The sequence below is a fragment of the Corythoichthys intestinalis genome, chromosome 5 (assembly GCF_030265065.1).
Source record: "Corythoichthys intestinalis isolate RoL2023-P3 chromosome 5, ASM3026506v1, whole genome shotgun sequence".
Taxonomy (NCBI): Eukaryota; Metazoa; Chordata; class Actinopteri; order Syngnathiformes; family Syngnathidae; genus Corythoichthys; species Corythoichthys intestinalis.
Genome location: NC_080399.1, coordinates 6860526 through 6876495, shown reverse-complemented (window position 1 = coordinate 6876495; position 15970 = coordinate 6860526). Strand labels below are relative to the sequence as shown.

The 15970-nt window shown below is 43.3% G+C and overlaps 1 protein-coding gene across 1 annotated transcript in view; it reads right to left on the bottom strand.

Moving 5' to 3' along the window:
• Nucleotides 1-15970, bottom strand: part of grm3 (glutamate receptor, metabotropic 3) — a 144903-nt gene that overhangs the window by 13600 nt on the left and 115333 nt on the right. The window contains exons 7-10 of the mRNA XM_057836602.1: nt 3233-3475; nt 2946-3135; nt 515-824; nt 254-447 (exon numbers count right to left, since the gene is read on the bottom strand). Coding sequence (XP_057692585.1) covers nt 254-447; nt 515-824; nt 2946-3135; nt 3233-3475 — 937 coding nt within the window. The remainder of the gene's footprint in view (nt 1-253; nt 448-514; nt 825-2945; nt 3136-3232; nt 3476-15970) is intronic.

The following is a 15970-nucleotide window of genomic DNA, read 5'->3' as shown; positions in this document are numbered from 1 at the left end:
TGTGGCCCAGATCGGATTTGAACCACATACGAAAGTGACCCAGATCGGATTTGAAATGGTCCAGTTCTATGCGACTTGTCACGTTCAGACCGTCAATTTAATGCCTCACTCGAGTCGGAAAAACACGAAAAAAATCCAATTCGTGCATTAAGACCTGTAGTATGAACGTAGCCTATGTGACAAAAGTGATCATCGCCTTCCATGTGTTTTTCCCCTAAGAAAACAAATAACAGAAAAACGAAACGCCACTTACACAGTACACATGATGACCAGCAGTACGTCGTAGCTGAGGGACAACAGCATGCTAGCGTCTCGTACGTTGCACTTGAGAATGACCGTCTGCCGGCGCTCGGGCAACGTGAAGCGCCGTGTGCCCGGAACCTCTAGCAGTAGCCACACAGACACCATCACCAACTGCACTGAAATCAGGCTCAGGCAAATGAAGACCTGTAGGGAATTTGGTTGTAAGATTTCATTGTATTCCATGATGTTGAATAATTTGGCATTTACTGACCTGAGAAGACGGGCTAATGAAACGTGGCCTGGCGGCGCCCGCTCCATCCTTGACGCCACCAAAGATCCTCGCGATGCGGTTTGTCTTAGTGAGCAGCGCAGAGTAGCAGACGGCGAAGGACGTGCCCAGGCCGAGGCGGCGCAGGGCGCAGATGGCCGGCGACGGCTTGGCCAGGAAGAGGAAGGTCATGGCGTACGACATAAAGACGCCCAGGAGGAGGATGTAGCACAGCTCGCGGCCCGACGCCTTTACCAGCGGCGTGTCGTTGTGGCGGACCAGCACCCACAGCACGAGGCCGGTGCACAAAAACCTAGATCGGTGGATTAAGAGTAACAATCACACAGAGATGGCTAATAACGCGTTACTCAAGTAAATATAACTTTTTGAGAAAAATGTACTTCTTAGAGTAGTTTTACCACATAATACTTTTTACTATTGCTTGAGTATATTTCTGAAGAAGAAACACTACTTTTACTCCGACACTAGTCGTTACATTTTTCCTCTCTATTCTACATAATGGCTTTATTTCTGCATGAGATGCTGACGATGGCTGTCTCAATTTCACCAATGAGACCTCGCACCGATAACCACATGACTTTATTATACCAATCAGAGGTCACAATGTTTTTCTCCACCAGAGGGCACTCATGCTCTTTGGACGGGTTATGTTTCAAGTCTTGTCCTGGTCTGAATTCAATCATTTGTTTTTTTATTTTTGGCCTAATATGGTCATGTAATAGGTTTGAGTACAGTATAATCATCACAGTTCATATAAATCAAGTTGTGCTGAGAAAAAAAAAAATCAAAAAAAAAATTCAGACATTGAAGAGCTGTCTGAAGACCTGGGATCAAGGATTGTTGATTTGTATAAAGCAGGAAAAGGATACAAAACCATCCCTAAAAGTCTGTTCATCACTAAATGGAGAGAGTTTGGCACTGTTGCTTCTCTCCCAAGGAATGGCCGTCCACCAAAGATGACGCCAAGAGTTCAGCGCAGAATACTCAGAGAGGTTAAAACAAAAAAAAGAATCCTACAGTGTCTTCTAAAGACATACAAGAATCACTGGCACAGTCCAATGTATCTGTCCACACATCAACTATATGTACAACTATGGCCAAGAATGGTGTTCATGGGAGGACTCCACGGAGGTTGGCAAAAAGTAATGTTCACAAAAAGGCACTTGGACACTCCAAAGAATTTTTGGCAAAATGTTTTGTGGACTAATGAAACCAAAGTTGAATTGTTTGGGAGTAACACACAATGTCATGTGTGGAGGAAAAATGGAACCGCTCACCAACATCAACACCTCATCCCCACATGGTGGAGGGAGCATCGTGATTTGGGGCTGTTTTGCTGCCTCAGGGCCTGGACAGCTTGCAATCATTAAGGGAAGAATGAATTCAAAGGTTTATCAGAATGTTTTGCAGGAAAACCTGAGGCCGTCTGTCAGACAGTAAGAGCTAAAAAGAGGACGGATGCTGCAACAAGACAATAATCCAAAACACAGAAGTAAATCAACTTCAGAATGGTTTTAGAAGAACAAAATACACGTTCTGGAGTGGCCAAGTCAAAGTCCAGACTTGAACCCCATTGAGATGCTGTGGCATGACCTAAAGACAGTGATTCATGCCAGACATCCCATGAATCTGACTGAACTACAGCAGTTTTGTAGAGAAGAATGGGACAAGATTAGTCCTGATTGATGTGCCAGACGGATCTACAGCTACAGGAAGCGTCTGGTTGAAGTTATTGCTGCCAAAGGAGGGGGGGGGGCACAAAGTATTAAATGTGATGGTTCACTAACTTATTTGTTTAACTTGTTTTATTTGCATACTATCCCCATTAAAACATGAAAACCTATAACTATTTGGGTGGTTCTAGTTAAAGTAGACAGTTTTTTTCATCTGTGTGATTTTGAAAAAGATCAGATCACATTTGATGGTGATTTTTTTGCAGAACTGTGAGAAATTCCAAAAGGTTCAGATAAAGTTTTTTTTTTTTTTTAAGTCTTGTCTTATGGCAGTTTTTGACACCACGGTCAAATCAAGTCCTACCTATTAACCCAAATAAATCAACAAATAAGCCACACTGGACTATAAGCCGATGGATTCAAAATGAAGAAAAAAGTGTCGGTTTATAGTCGGAAAATTATGGTACACAATTTTTTATTTATCAAAATAGTATTCATTTCAAAATGTTGTTTTTATTTATTTAATTTTGACCCTTTTGGGGTTCCATAGTGAATACTCATCCTTCAATGCCACTGAAATGCTGCCGGCCTTGTTAGTCATAATGGATTAGACACCGAGCGCCATCAATGGCAGCCAGTGAGTTAAATAAGTACCCGCAACCAAGAATCCCCGTAATAATTTTATGGATGATCTGATAGTTACAAAAAAAAACATTTGCATCCCAGCTGTCATCGCTCACCCCACACAGGCGATGGTAATGGGCCCGATGGCCCATGCGTCTTCCCACATGATGTAATCTTCAGGGAGCTCATAGCAGGAGGTCAGGTCGTCAGTGGGCCACTGACCCGAAGCGCAGGGCGAGCACGTGAACTCATCAGCAAGGTATTCATGAGGCTCACAGGCGGTGCAGATCCAGCAGCAATACTCGCCTAGGAAGCGCACAAGGAAAAAAAAAAACGGTAATAGGATTTGCTCTGCTCCCTCGCTTATGAGGTGTGGTAAAAATGCTAGCATCTGCTTTCCCACCTGCCTGCATTTTCTTCATCTCGTTTCGCTCGCAGGGGTCGCTGCACTGCGAAGTGGGAGCCGCTTCCTTGGGCCACTGAATCAGGCCGCTGTTCAGACTCAGGGTTTCCGCCCATTCGCCGACCGGCACGTAAGAGTAGCGCTCGCTCGAGCGCTGGTAGCTGAAGATGTTGTAGCGGCCCACGCCGTCGCCCTGGGAGTCGAATTTGACGGCCGTCTCGATGCCGGCGGGGGAGAACGGAGCTGGAAAACAGATGAAGTGATGAGTGGACAATTGCGAACCGTCATGCTATGAGACAAATAATGATGAACGGGCCTTCACGCCCCCTTTTTATGGCATATCCTCGAAGTGATCGTGAAAGTTTGACAGAATGCTCCACTCACATTGACATGGGATAGGCAAAGTTCACCCATTTCTTTACATGAACTGCTTCAGATTAGATTAATTTAGTTGGACGTTGTCTGAAAATGGCTGCTTCAAACCACTATAGCACACTTTATATTTAGGTTTGTGCCTGGGTTCTTTAGACTTTATTGTCCTAATATGTTATATGTGTGTAACCGGTTTGAAACGCACCGCGCCCTGCTCCCACCTCTCTTGACCAGGCTGGGACGCGACCCACACCGCAGTGCACGACGCGCTCAATATCCACAGTGTAGGGACGCTAACCGCTGCGCCATAAAGCCGCCAGCATCCCTACTTGAAGGCATCGGAGGGAAGTTTTTCCATTCACTGCCTCGCACACGCGGACCTGCGTGTGCCCGTCACACTCACCCCCCGAAAACCTTCGCTGCCGATCCGGGTCACGGCACCAATGTAACAGGTGTGTCAGCACCGCCCCGCGCTTCGCTCCCCCCTCTAACCTGGCTGTGACACCAATCCACACGCACATGACGCTTCCACTCGGCATGCAGGTACGCTGTGCCATAGGCTTGAGCTTTATGGCGCAGCGGTTAACGTCCCTACACTGTCGATATTGAGCGTGTCGTGGGTTCGCGTCCCAGCCTGGTCAAGAGAGGTGGGAGCGGATCACGTCGGGGCGCGGCGTTTCAAACCGGTTACATTGGTGCCGTGACCTGGATCGGTAATGAAGGTTTTCGGGGAATGTAACCGGTTTGAGACGCTCTGCGCCCCGCTCCCACCTCTCTTGTCCAGGCTGGGACGTGAACCCACGTCGCGCTGCATGACACGCTCACGCATGACGGACTCACCGAGACGACAGAGCGGAGCAGGAGTAGGGAGGAGGCAAGAAAGTTGTGACGCCGAGCAAACGCGATGCTAGGTAGCTCCAATAATACATGTTGTAGCCGATAGCCTACAAACTACGCCCGCATGTTATGGTAGATATGGTACACATGGTAGATATCACATGTACTGTACATAGATATAACTAGATGCAAAATGACAGACATGGCACTAAATGAGTTAGTAGACAGCCGCCATCTTAAAGCAGTAGACTTTTTAGGACGGCTCTGTTGTAGAGAACCTTCCTAGCAAACCTAAGTAACTTTTTATCTAAAATACTTCTAAATCGGCAAAATCTTGACTTGAATCTATCTTGAAATGATGAAACAGTTTTAAAACTTTCATATGTCGAAAGTAGAGAGAATAATGCAATAATGAGAGCAATTTTAACAACTTTTAACAGTTGATTCAGGGTAAAGGCTAAATTAGGGTAAAGAATTGGGTTCGGGCCAATTGTACCAAAAACCTTCACAAAAAACTTCACATAGTGTGGCCAATGTTTTTTTTTTTTTTGAGGGAAAAAAAAAAGGTAATTATCACCAATTACTTTGCCAAGTAACTAATTACTCTTACATTCAGGTAATTGAGTTACTAACGCAATTACTTCTTGGGAGAAGTAATCTGTAACTATAATTAATTACTTTTTTTCAGTAAGATTAACAACACTGCCCATACGTCCATATTTTGTATATTAATCAGATTTTGTTGCACTGCATACTTCAAACTTCTCACCCCAAATGATTGTTAGGGAGTTAAGGGAGAACTTTTATTTTTTTAAGCTTGTAACACAAGTATCAAAACTCACAAAAGTCAAATGAAGCAAACTGTAGTAAACCAAATGGAATATAAATTAAACAATTGCCAGATTGGGCGCCTCCTAGTGGTCAGGGGGCCTAAGCAGCTGCATAGTCTGCGTGTAGGCTGGGCCGGCCCTGCCTGCGGGTACCCGTCACACTCACCCCCCGAAAACCTCCGCTGCCGATCCGGGTCACGGCACCAATGTAACCGGTGTGTCAGCACCGCCTCGCGTTCCACTCCCCCCTCTAACCAGGCTGTGACACGAACCCGCACGCACATGACGCTTCCACTCGGCAGGCAGGTACGCTAACCCCTGTGCCATCGGCTTGAGCTTTATGGCGCAGCGGTTAACGTCCCTTCACTGTCGATATTGAGTGTGTTGTGGGTTCGTGTCCCAGCCTGGTCAAGAGAGGTGGGAGCGGATCACGTCGGGGCGCGGCGTTTCAAACCAATTACATTGGTGCCGTGACCCGGATCGGCAGCGAAGGTTTTCGGGGGAATGTAACCGGTTTGAGACGTGCTGCGCCCCGCTCCCACCTCTCTTGACCAGGCTGGGACATGAACCCACATCACGCTGCATGACACGCTCAATAACGACAGTCTGGGGAAGCTAACCGCTGCGCCATAAAGCTAGAGCCAACGGCACAGCCGCCAGCGTCACTACTTGAAGGCATCGGAGGGAAGGTTTTCCACGCACTGCCTCACACGCGCAGACCTGCGGGTAACCGTCACACTCACCCCCCGAAAACCTTCGCTGCCGATCCGGGTCACGGCACCAATGTTACCGTGTTTGAAACGTGCCGCGCCCCGACGCGATCCTCTCCCACCTCTCTTGACCAGGCAGCGACGCAAACCCACGCCGGCTGCACGCCGGCTACACTCGACAGTGTAGAGATGCTAACCGCTGCGCCATAAAGCTCGGGCCAATGGCACAGCCGCCAGCATCCCTACTTTAAAATCATGGCGTCTTTAATTCTGCTTTCGCGTGCTCTCACATCCAGTTAGGGTTTTGCTGTTTAAAAAAAATAAAAAAGTTTAAATGTGTTCCTGTTCAAAAATTTTCTTCCCCCAGAAAATTGACATTTTAAGCTTTCCAATGATCACACGTGCAAATCGGACAATTTTGAAATTTGGACAAATTGGGGGTCTCAGAGCGGAACTTCACCTAAGTCACCTATAGTGGGGGCAAATAGGTATTTAGTCAACCAATAATTGTGCAAGTTCTCCCGCTTGAAAATATAAAATGAGACCTGTAATAGTCAACTTGGGTAAACCTCAACCATGAGAGACAGAATGTGGAAAAAAAAAGAAAATCACATTCATTGATTTTTAAACAATTTATTTGCAAATCATGGTGGAAAATAAGGATTTGGTCAATACCAAAAGTTCATCTCAATACTTTGTTATTTACTCTTTGTTGGCAATAACGGAGGCCAAACGTTTTCTGTAACTCTTCACAAGCTTTTCACACACTGTTGCTGGTATTTTGGCCCATTCCTCCATGCAGATCTCCTCTAGAGCAGTGATGTTTTGGGGCTGTCGTTGGGCAACACGGACTTTCAACTCCCTCCACAGATTTTCTATGGGGTTGAGATCTGGAGACTGGCTAAGCCACTCCAGGACCTTGAAATGCTTCTTGCGACGCTACTCCTTTGTTGCCCTAGCTGTGTGTTTGGGATCATTGTCATGCTGAAAGATCCAGCCACATCTCATCTTCAATGCCCTTGCTGATGGAAGGAGATTTTCACTCAAAATCTCTTGATTCATGGCCCCATTCATTCTTTCCTTTACATGGATCAGTCTTCCTGGTCCCTTTGCAGAAAAACAGCCCCAAAGCATGATGTTTCCACCCCCATGCTTCACAGTGGGTATGATGTTCTTCGGATGCAATTCAGTATTCTTTCTTCTCCAAACACGAGAACCTGTGTTTCTACCAAAAAGTGGGACACTTCTGGCATTGCAGGATTTGAGTCCCTGGAGGCGCATTTTGTTACTGATAGTAGCCTTTGTTACTGTGGTCCCAGCTCTCTGTAGGTCATTCACTAGGACCCCCCCGTGTGGTTCTGGGATTTTTGCTCACCGTTTTTGTTATCATTTTGACGCCACAGGGTGAGATCTTGCATGGTGCCTCAGATCGAGGGAGATTATCAGTGGTCTTGTATGTCTTCCATTTTCTAATAATTGCTCCCACAGTTGATTTCTTTACACCAAGCATTTTACCTATTGCAGATTCAGTCTTCCCAGCCTGGTGCAGGTCTACAATTTTTGTCTCTGGTGTCCTTCGACAGCTCTTTGGTCTTGGCCATAGTGGAGTTTGGAGTGTGACTGACCGAGATTGTGGACAGGTGTCTTTTATACTGATAATGAGTTAAAACAGGTGCCATTAATACAGGTAATAAGTGGAGCCTCGCTAGATCTCGTTAGAAGAAGTTAGAGCTCTTTGACAGCCAGAAATCTTGCTTGTTTGTAGGTGACCAAATACTTATTTTACACTCTAATTTGGAAATAAATTCTTTAAAAATCAAACAATGTGATTTTCTGGGTTTTTTTCCACATTCTGTCTCTCATGGTTGAGGTTTACCCATGTTGACAATTACAGACCTCTCTAATCTTTTCAAGTAGGAGAACTTGCACAATTGGTGGTTGACTAAATACTTATTTGCCCCACTGTAAGTGTTTTCCGCCATAAACCAGTTTGAGCATTAATGCTGTGCTTAGGTTTATAGAAATAAAAGCTAATAGGCCTACACTTAAAGATAGAGAACTCTATTTGAAAAGAAAGTGTTCTACAAGATTAAACATGAATCTTTTGTAGTTGAAAACAACTAAACTACGCTTGATAAAAGCAATCTTTTGGATTAACAAATGTTAGTTTTCACCTCCCACCTAGAGGGAGCCCGCGTACCACACATTTCCAACCGTTGTACTTTTCTATATCATTCAAATTCTTAGTAATTTTAATGCGGAACATTATACCTATGCAGTTATATTTAGGAATGTCCCTATGTGACAATTTGATAAAAAGAAATGCCTAGCCAATTCCATGTGAACTGGCGTTGAATTTTTCAAAAGGGGTGCAACTTTGTTCATGCCCTCATATTAAAGTCTGTGAGGCTGAAAATTTCCCAGTGAGATGTTTCCCTCAAGTATTTGCAAAGAGGCTATAAACGCCTGCTATGCTTGGCCATGTCTGCGTCTATCAATGGCTTCAATCTGTCCCCGAGGCAACATCGGCGCAAAATCACCACCCTGCAATGAGCTCTGACAACACCTCATAGCGAAAATGCGTCGCTAACAAAGGGCCCGTAAAATCATACAGGCACGGAGGCAGAGCACGCCATCTCTGGGCATCGCTCGGGCTGCCCACTCGCTGATGGAATTGGCTTCTGGGCCTCCGCTGTGAGGGAGGTACGCTGCGGAAAAGGGCCAAAATGGTTTGTACACAAGTTGTTATGACAGGATTAACATGGACCCCGAGGACATTGAGGGAGATTGTAACATTGGCGGTGAGATGCAGGAGCGGTAATGGAGAAGCCCGGGAGGTAAAGGAGGATCTGTGGAGCGAGGGGAAGGAGAGAAAGTAATGTCAGGCCTGGCCAGGGGGCACCGGTCCGACTCGCCGATTTTGTGATGAGCTCTGAAAGCAGCTTGTGAAAATGATGCCAAATGACGATGTGACAGCAGCCAGGACAGAGCAGAAGACGACCTTGTGCTTTGGTGCTGAGCAGCTTGGAGAACAAAGTGTTGCAGCTTTTTAGGCAACTAATTTTATGACTCCTTTTTTGAACACAGCAAAGTGACAGCTTCACTTGTTTTTGTTACTGTCATTTTGATCTGTTTGAGCGGGGCATGTGCATTAATTGCGTCAAATATTTTAACGTGATTATCTTACAAAAGTAATTACCGCCCGTTAACACGATACTTTTGACAGCCCTACTTAAAACAACTCTTTGATGTAATTTTTTTCTCAAAAAGTTACTCAAGTAAATGTAACAAAGTACATGTAAGGCGTTAGTACCCACTTTTGGCTTATAGATACCTCAAGGTGGCAGCAGAGTACAGGTAGTCCCCGGGTTAAAAACAATTTCCGTTCTTACTTTGGCGACGTAACCTGAATTTCCGTGTAAATCGAAATCTACTCAAAAAGTCCAAAAGTATTATTTTGTTTAATGATGGAGGATACATACACTGCCCTCTAGTGGCAGCATTGGGTCTAGCTGGACTGTTGTCTTGTGTGACTCAGGAGCAGACTCAGACGTTTCACATGGATAAATGATAGCTGCGCTCCGGTTTAGCTCACATAAGGCTGTAAGTTGTTTCAGCTAATATATGTTTATGTATGCATTTGCAGTTAAGTGTAGAGCTACAGTTTGTGGAGTTATGTGTGAGCAATTTGCTATGAGGGGTGGTGTGGCTCAGTGGTAGAGTTAGTCCCCCAATCCAGAGTTTGTGGGTTTGATCCTCCACTCTGATGAACTTGACTAAGTATCCCTGAGCAAGATACTGAACCCCACGTTGCTCCTGGTGCTGCGTCACCAGTAGGTACATAGGGTTTCACACGAGCGTGAGAGTTTTTAATTAGTGTTTCAAATTAGGATTAGGGTTACAAATTAGGGTTTCAAACTGGGATTTCAAACTAGGGTTAGGTTTCCAAAGTAGGGTCTAAAACCCACGCTAGGGTTTCAAACTACGGTTACGGTTCCAAAGTAAGGTTTCAAACCATCTTAATTCGGGTCTGAAACAACTATTTGCTGTCGCTGTCAGGATGAAATGTCAGAATGAACTGCCTGTCTATCGTCATTAATGGCGCTCCTATTCATTTCAATAAGTAAAAATGATAGAAATACAGGTGCTTTGAATAATTAGCATTTTGATTAACAATTGTGTCAAGGTACCACTGTATTATTTTTCTTTATGCTTGACCTTTATAAAAGAAGTTGCTGGAAAATATGGCCTACTAATAAGAAGCACATCATTTATGTAATGAAATTCATGAGCTATTTCTAGAGGTGCACGATATCCATTTTTTGAAACCGATACCGATATCGATAACTTCCTGCTCCTCAAAGCCGATACCGATATAGATAACCGATAATAAATATTAGGGCTGCCAAAATTATCGCGTTAACGCGCGGTAATTAATTTTTTAAATTAATCACGTGAAAATATTTGACGCAATTAACGCACATGTCCTGCTCAGACAGTATTCTGCCTTTTGGTAAGTTTTACAGCAAGGCTTTTTGTGCTGTCCAACAGCGAACTCTTGTGGTCGCCTTGCCACATGGTTTATTGTTTTCTTGCCAGTTCAATATGGCTGCACGACGTCTCGGGCTGACGCCTACGTTGTAATGTTGTGCTTAAATGATCCTTAGACAAGATTTGTCCGTAAGTATGGTTGTTGTAAAGAATGTACATATTATGTCAGTAAGCGAAATGTTAAATTTTTGTATGAGACGCTTTTTTTTTTATGTTTAGTGAACCTGTATAGCGTGCTAAGCTAACGTTGTTGCTAATGCAATGCTTGTGTACTTTTTTTTTTTGTAGTTTTACAACGGTCTAAAGAGGACAATGGTTTGAGGCCATTTTATTAATAAATCAGATGAAAAAGGAAGAAGTCTGATTATTAAGGCGTCGTTCACTAGCTGTCTAGCTTTGGAAAAAGTAGACGCTTCGGAGTGAGGACAGCATAGACAGATTTAAATTACAGTAGAGTGAAATGCCCACTACAGTCTTTATGTACCGTATGTTGAATGTATATATCCATCTTGTGTCTTATCTTTCCATTCCATTTATTTTACAGAATATATATATAATTTACAGAAAAATATGGCATATTTTATAGATGGTTTGAATTGCGATTAATTGCGATTAATTACGATTAATTAATTTTTAAGCTGTAATTAACTCGATTAAAAAATTTTAATCGTTTGACAGCCCTAATAAATATATAATTTTTAAAATGTATAACCTGAGTTTTTGAACACCTGGAGGTTTAAAAAAAATAGTGGTGGATTCAACATAGTTTTGCCTTTAATCTTATCAGATTTTTCATAATGACATGAACAAAACAGTGCACTGTACACTTCTGCACTGCCCGAAAGCCAGCTAAGAATGAATGCACTTCCGTAAACCACAAGGCTTGGTCTTTTCTTCCTTTTATGGGAAGACACTCGTCTTAATATTGTGAAAGTACAACAGAAAAATACACATATTCAATACTCAATATACAACAAACTGCACAATCCATTTATATACACAACTATTATATGTATAGCATAGCACACTAGCTTAAGCTACGAAAGCATTGGCTGGCTTCTATAGCACAACTTATGAAGTTCTGTACATATGACCCTTCACCACAGAAGTAAACATATTTTGCACATCCATATGTAATAGTAAACATAAAATACTTACATATATTTCCGAGGCGGAAACGTAACAGAAAGCATTCACGACTGTCAATGCTACCGCTAGACACCGCAATGTGTAAGTGATTTAACCAAACTACTGTAGCAAAAAATAGGTGCATTGAATCATTCCGACCAGCAGGTGGGAGCAATGCCCCGCAAATGGTCAACTGATTTTCCATACTATTGTGTAAACTGCAAAGCTAGAACAGTACATATTATCGGTCCTACTATATATGTTATTGGATTTATTGGGATGACGTCATAATTCCTATTATCGGACCAATAATTATCGTGCACCAGTAGCTATTTCAAATATTTTCTCTGTTAACTGACAGTTGTCCGGCTGCAGAGTCGCACGGCGCAAGCTAGCTCGGACTTGGCCACGAGTGGCGTTTATATTAAAATCTGGGTTAGTGTCGAAAAGCTGCTCCGACGGTGGAGTGAGTTGGGACTTTTATGAATTCCATAAATCACACAGACAACATAACCCTCGCGTCTCCGTCACAGGAAATTCTTCTTGTCAAGTCTATTTCGGAGTTTGGGGAGGTGGCGGGGGGGATAAATGTTGGGGTGACAGCTAAATGAAAATGATTTAAATAAGCGCAGATAATATCTGCGGACGAGGAGGAGGAGGAGATATGAATCCATTATACTGCCAAGTTGGCAGATAATAAAGTCTGTTAATAACACTAAAGCAATAAGACAAGCCGAGCCCGCCTCCTGTTAGACATCCTTGCACACTAACACAACAGTTGGCCGCTGATGATCGTAACGGCTTCTTATTAGAATCCGCGCTGAAGCCTAATTAGCAGCGTGTGTAGAAGGATAACTAAGGAGATGCGCTGCCATTTTAGGGAGCATTAGCCACCACCAACTGCAGTGACTTTGCCTGAGCCGCTATTTTTCTCAGCGTGCGAGAGGGCGACGGGAAGCGCCGTCGCGGGCGTCGACTGACGGCTGTCGCGCTGCGTTCAATGTGACCACCCGTCACAAAGCCAGGCGGCGCTTTAGGCTCGGGCTTGATGCCGAGCTGATGTTTTAACCTTGAACTTGTGTCAAAATTACAAGACTCGTGTCTTGTTCAAGGGGGTGGATTTTACGACCCAAATTTGCTGCAAATTATGAAAATATTATTGAATATGGCCAGCACAAGAAGTTTAAAGTGCCTCTGACAGCATAAAAAAATCTTAAATATCCTTATTATGTGAATTAGAATCATATTTTGAGACGATTCGACAACAATTTGGCAAAGCGCAGATGACGAAAAATTAATCTGTTAATCTGCCGTTTAGGCCTGCCTGTCTTTATAGTGCTCCAGCGTCCCAAGCTGGAAGATGACGTCGGCAGAGTCACAATTTCATCTGATTTAGAATTTAGCCCATTGAGGGGGAATTATTCAGAACAAGGAAAATGCGACAAAGAGAGCCAGGATGAACACAAATGTCAGCAGCAAATAGCAAAATGTCATTGTTTCAATCTCTCTACACCAATATTTTACAGGATATTCTTTTCATCTAAGTATTTTTCTCCATTTGCTAAATAAATGGCATGGTCATGACAGTCTTGTGCTAAAGTACAACATGGCAAAATGACTCCATAATGGTCAAAACCGTCGACTTCTTGCACCTCCCGAACGATATTTTATGCCACCGGAGTTAGTCCGGCTTTTGTCATTTCCCTGCCCCGGCCTGGGAGAGCGTAAACAAACCAGGAGACGTGACAGCTAGCAGCGTTTCAAAGTCTTATTCTCCCCTTTGGAAGCGAAAAATCACACCAAACTACCCCGGATCATGTCACACAGCGGTGGGGTTGCCGATTGGCAACCCCGCCGGCGGTGAGCAAGTTACAACTCGTCGTTTCCCTACTGCGGGGGGAGAGCTCGTTTGCCGGGGAAGCAGCTGGAGAATGACCGGCGGACAAACCGGCCGACATCGGAGGAGCACCTAGCTGCCCGAGCCCAACCCGAGGATAGTGGTCTATTGCCGGACACACGAAGAGGGCAAAGGGGGCTGGAAGTCTGAACGATATGGAGAACCGCACGAGCATAAATCGACTATGGCGCTCTCCCGGCGGGCACGTGAAGAGGACCGAAGGGGGTCTGCGACGTCGCATTCTCGGTGGACAAGGAGCATTGTCAGCCACAAAATGCAAGCCACCCCCGTATTACAACATGTGCCATGATCGGAGTATTTGACATTATACAAAACACGATGTTTACTCACTTCCTCGTAAGTCCAATGATCCCACAGTTGTCGGACTTGTTTTGGCAAATTTCGGGGTGAACGGGAACTTTTTTAAACCCCAAAAAGGCTCACACGCCTCTCCTTGGTGCAGCAACAAAACCCTGCAGCACATTTGGCTGGCATGGTGTGAAAAATAAACGAATTAATCCGCAAAATCAGCTAAATCCGCAGTCCATCTGTATGCTATAAAGCAATGCTGTATTGTGAGATGCTGACCCGGGTGACGTCGCATTCGTCCTAAACCCGAGACTGAAGCCGCAAGTCACTCATTTTAATGGTGTGGGATTCAAATTGAATATATAAAATGATCGCTACCACACACATCCAAGCGCTCCATTTCATTCAGGAGCATAAAACACCACGTGAAATATGAAATATGAAATAAACATGCTTTTTGGTGTCGTACGCAGTCTACATTTTTATGCAATACTCAGTTTTAACACTAGATGGAACTAGTCACTTAAAACATGCCTCTCCATTAGCTCAGGGTCAAAACCTGACATGTTGAAATCAGTGTTGGGAACTGTACAGTAAATCTTCCAGAACGGACACAAAAACACATTTAACCGGAAACGCATGACTGGAAATAAATGCACGAGCAGTTTCCAAAATAAAAGCGTCGCTTTAAATAGGAAGGATATGAATTAAACATCTAAACTATTAAACAACTAGAAAAAAAAATTATAGAGAGAATACATATACATAATACAACTAGGCCTGTCGCGATAACAAATTTTAGTGTGCGATAATTTATTTAATAAATTATTGCGATATGCGATATTATTGCACCCCCCCAATTAAAAAAAAAAAAAAAAATTACAATGACACTGTGAGAATACATTATATATTAATAGATCATGTACACCCATTTAAACGCAATAAATGTTTACTCTTGAATTCTAAAATACTTTTTAGGAAATCACAACTAAAATCAATAGACCATGCCTCTTTTAAGTAAAAGACAACAATATTAATACTGCACAGAAACACCGAAGAAATAAAATGTGTTTTTTAAGAAAAATAAAATTCCACTTAATAATTTAAGCATCGAGGCAAATGAAAACGTTTCCCCTCATAGCTTCTGCTATGGCGTTCCATGTGTAATACAGTGGTACCTCTACATATGAAGTTAATTCGTTTCAGGAGCTTGTTTGTAAGTCGAAATGGTCGTATGTCGAGCAGGATTTTCCCATAAGAATACATTATAATTCCAATAATTCGTTCCACAGCCCAAAAACCCACACTACATCCTTAATACATACTTTTGTTACTATTGCAAATAGCAATTACAAAGAGCAAAACAAATAAAATATGAATAAAAATCAGAATAACAATAATATAATCATTGCAATAACAACAATAATACAGTACAGTAGCTGTAATAATGTAACGAATCGGCTTCTTATGTGGCGGACTTTTTTTGCTGTACCTGAACGCACCGCGGGGCTTGCGGTGAGCAGGAGAGCGCTATTTTAATTTCTGTTTCGATCCTGGTGTGGACCACTCGGGGAGCTGATGGAATAAATGATTTGAAACCTGACGAAGCTGGCGATTTCTTAGGCGATGTTACCACAATAAGAACTGTCACCTTAACTTATAAAGACTGGCGAACGGAGGTGGACCGCCCGCCGAGATTGGCATTCTACGACCCAGTTCGTGGATGCACACACCACGCTTATATTTTGCTATCATTCACATCTTCATTTCAATAGTAAGCGTCACCTTTTCTTTTTTTTCTCCACCTGCACTAAACTTAAACTGCACTAAACTAAAAACAGAACTAAAATGCATTTTGCGTAGTTGGTAACAAGGAAGCCGAACTTTTTACAGCACGCAGGTGCACGTGAGGCGATAAATCACAGCGGAAAAATTATCGCCTTCATTTTTATTTATCGTGCGATAAATGGAATTATTGCATATTGCGACAGGCTTAAATACAACAATGTCAAATATTCAAGTAAAAAAAATACAAACACTGATCAAAGTCAACCCTGGTGGAGCTGCACTGTTAACTGCTTCAATCCCACCCACACCTCCTCCT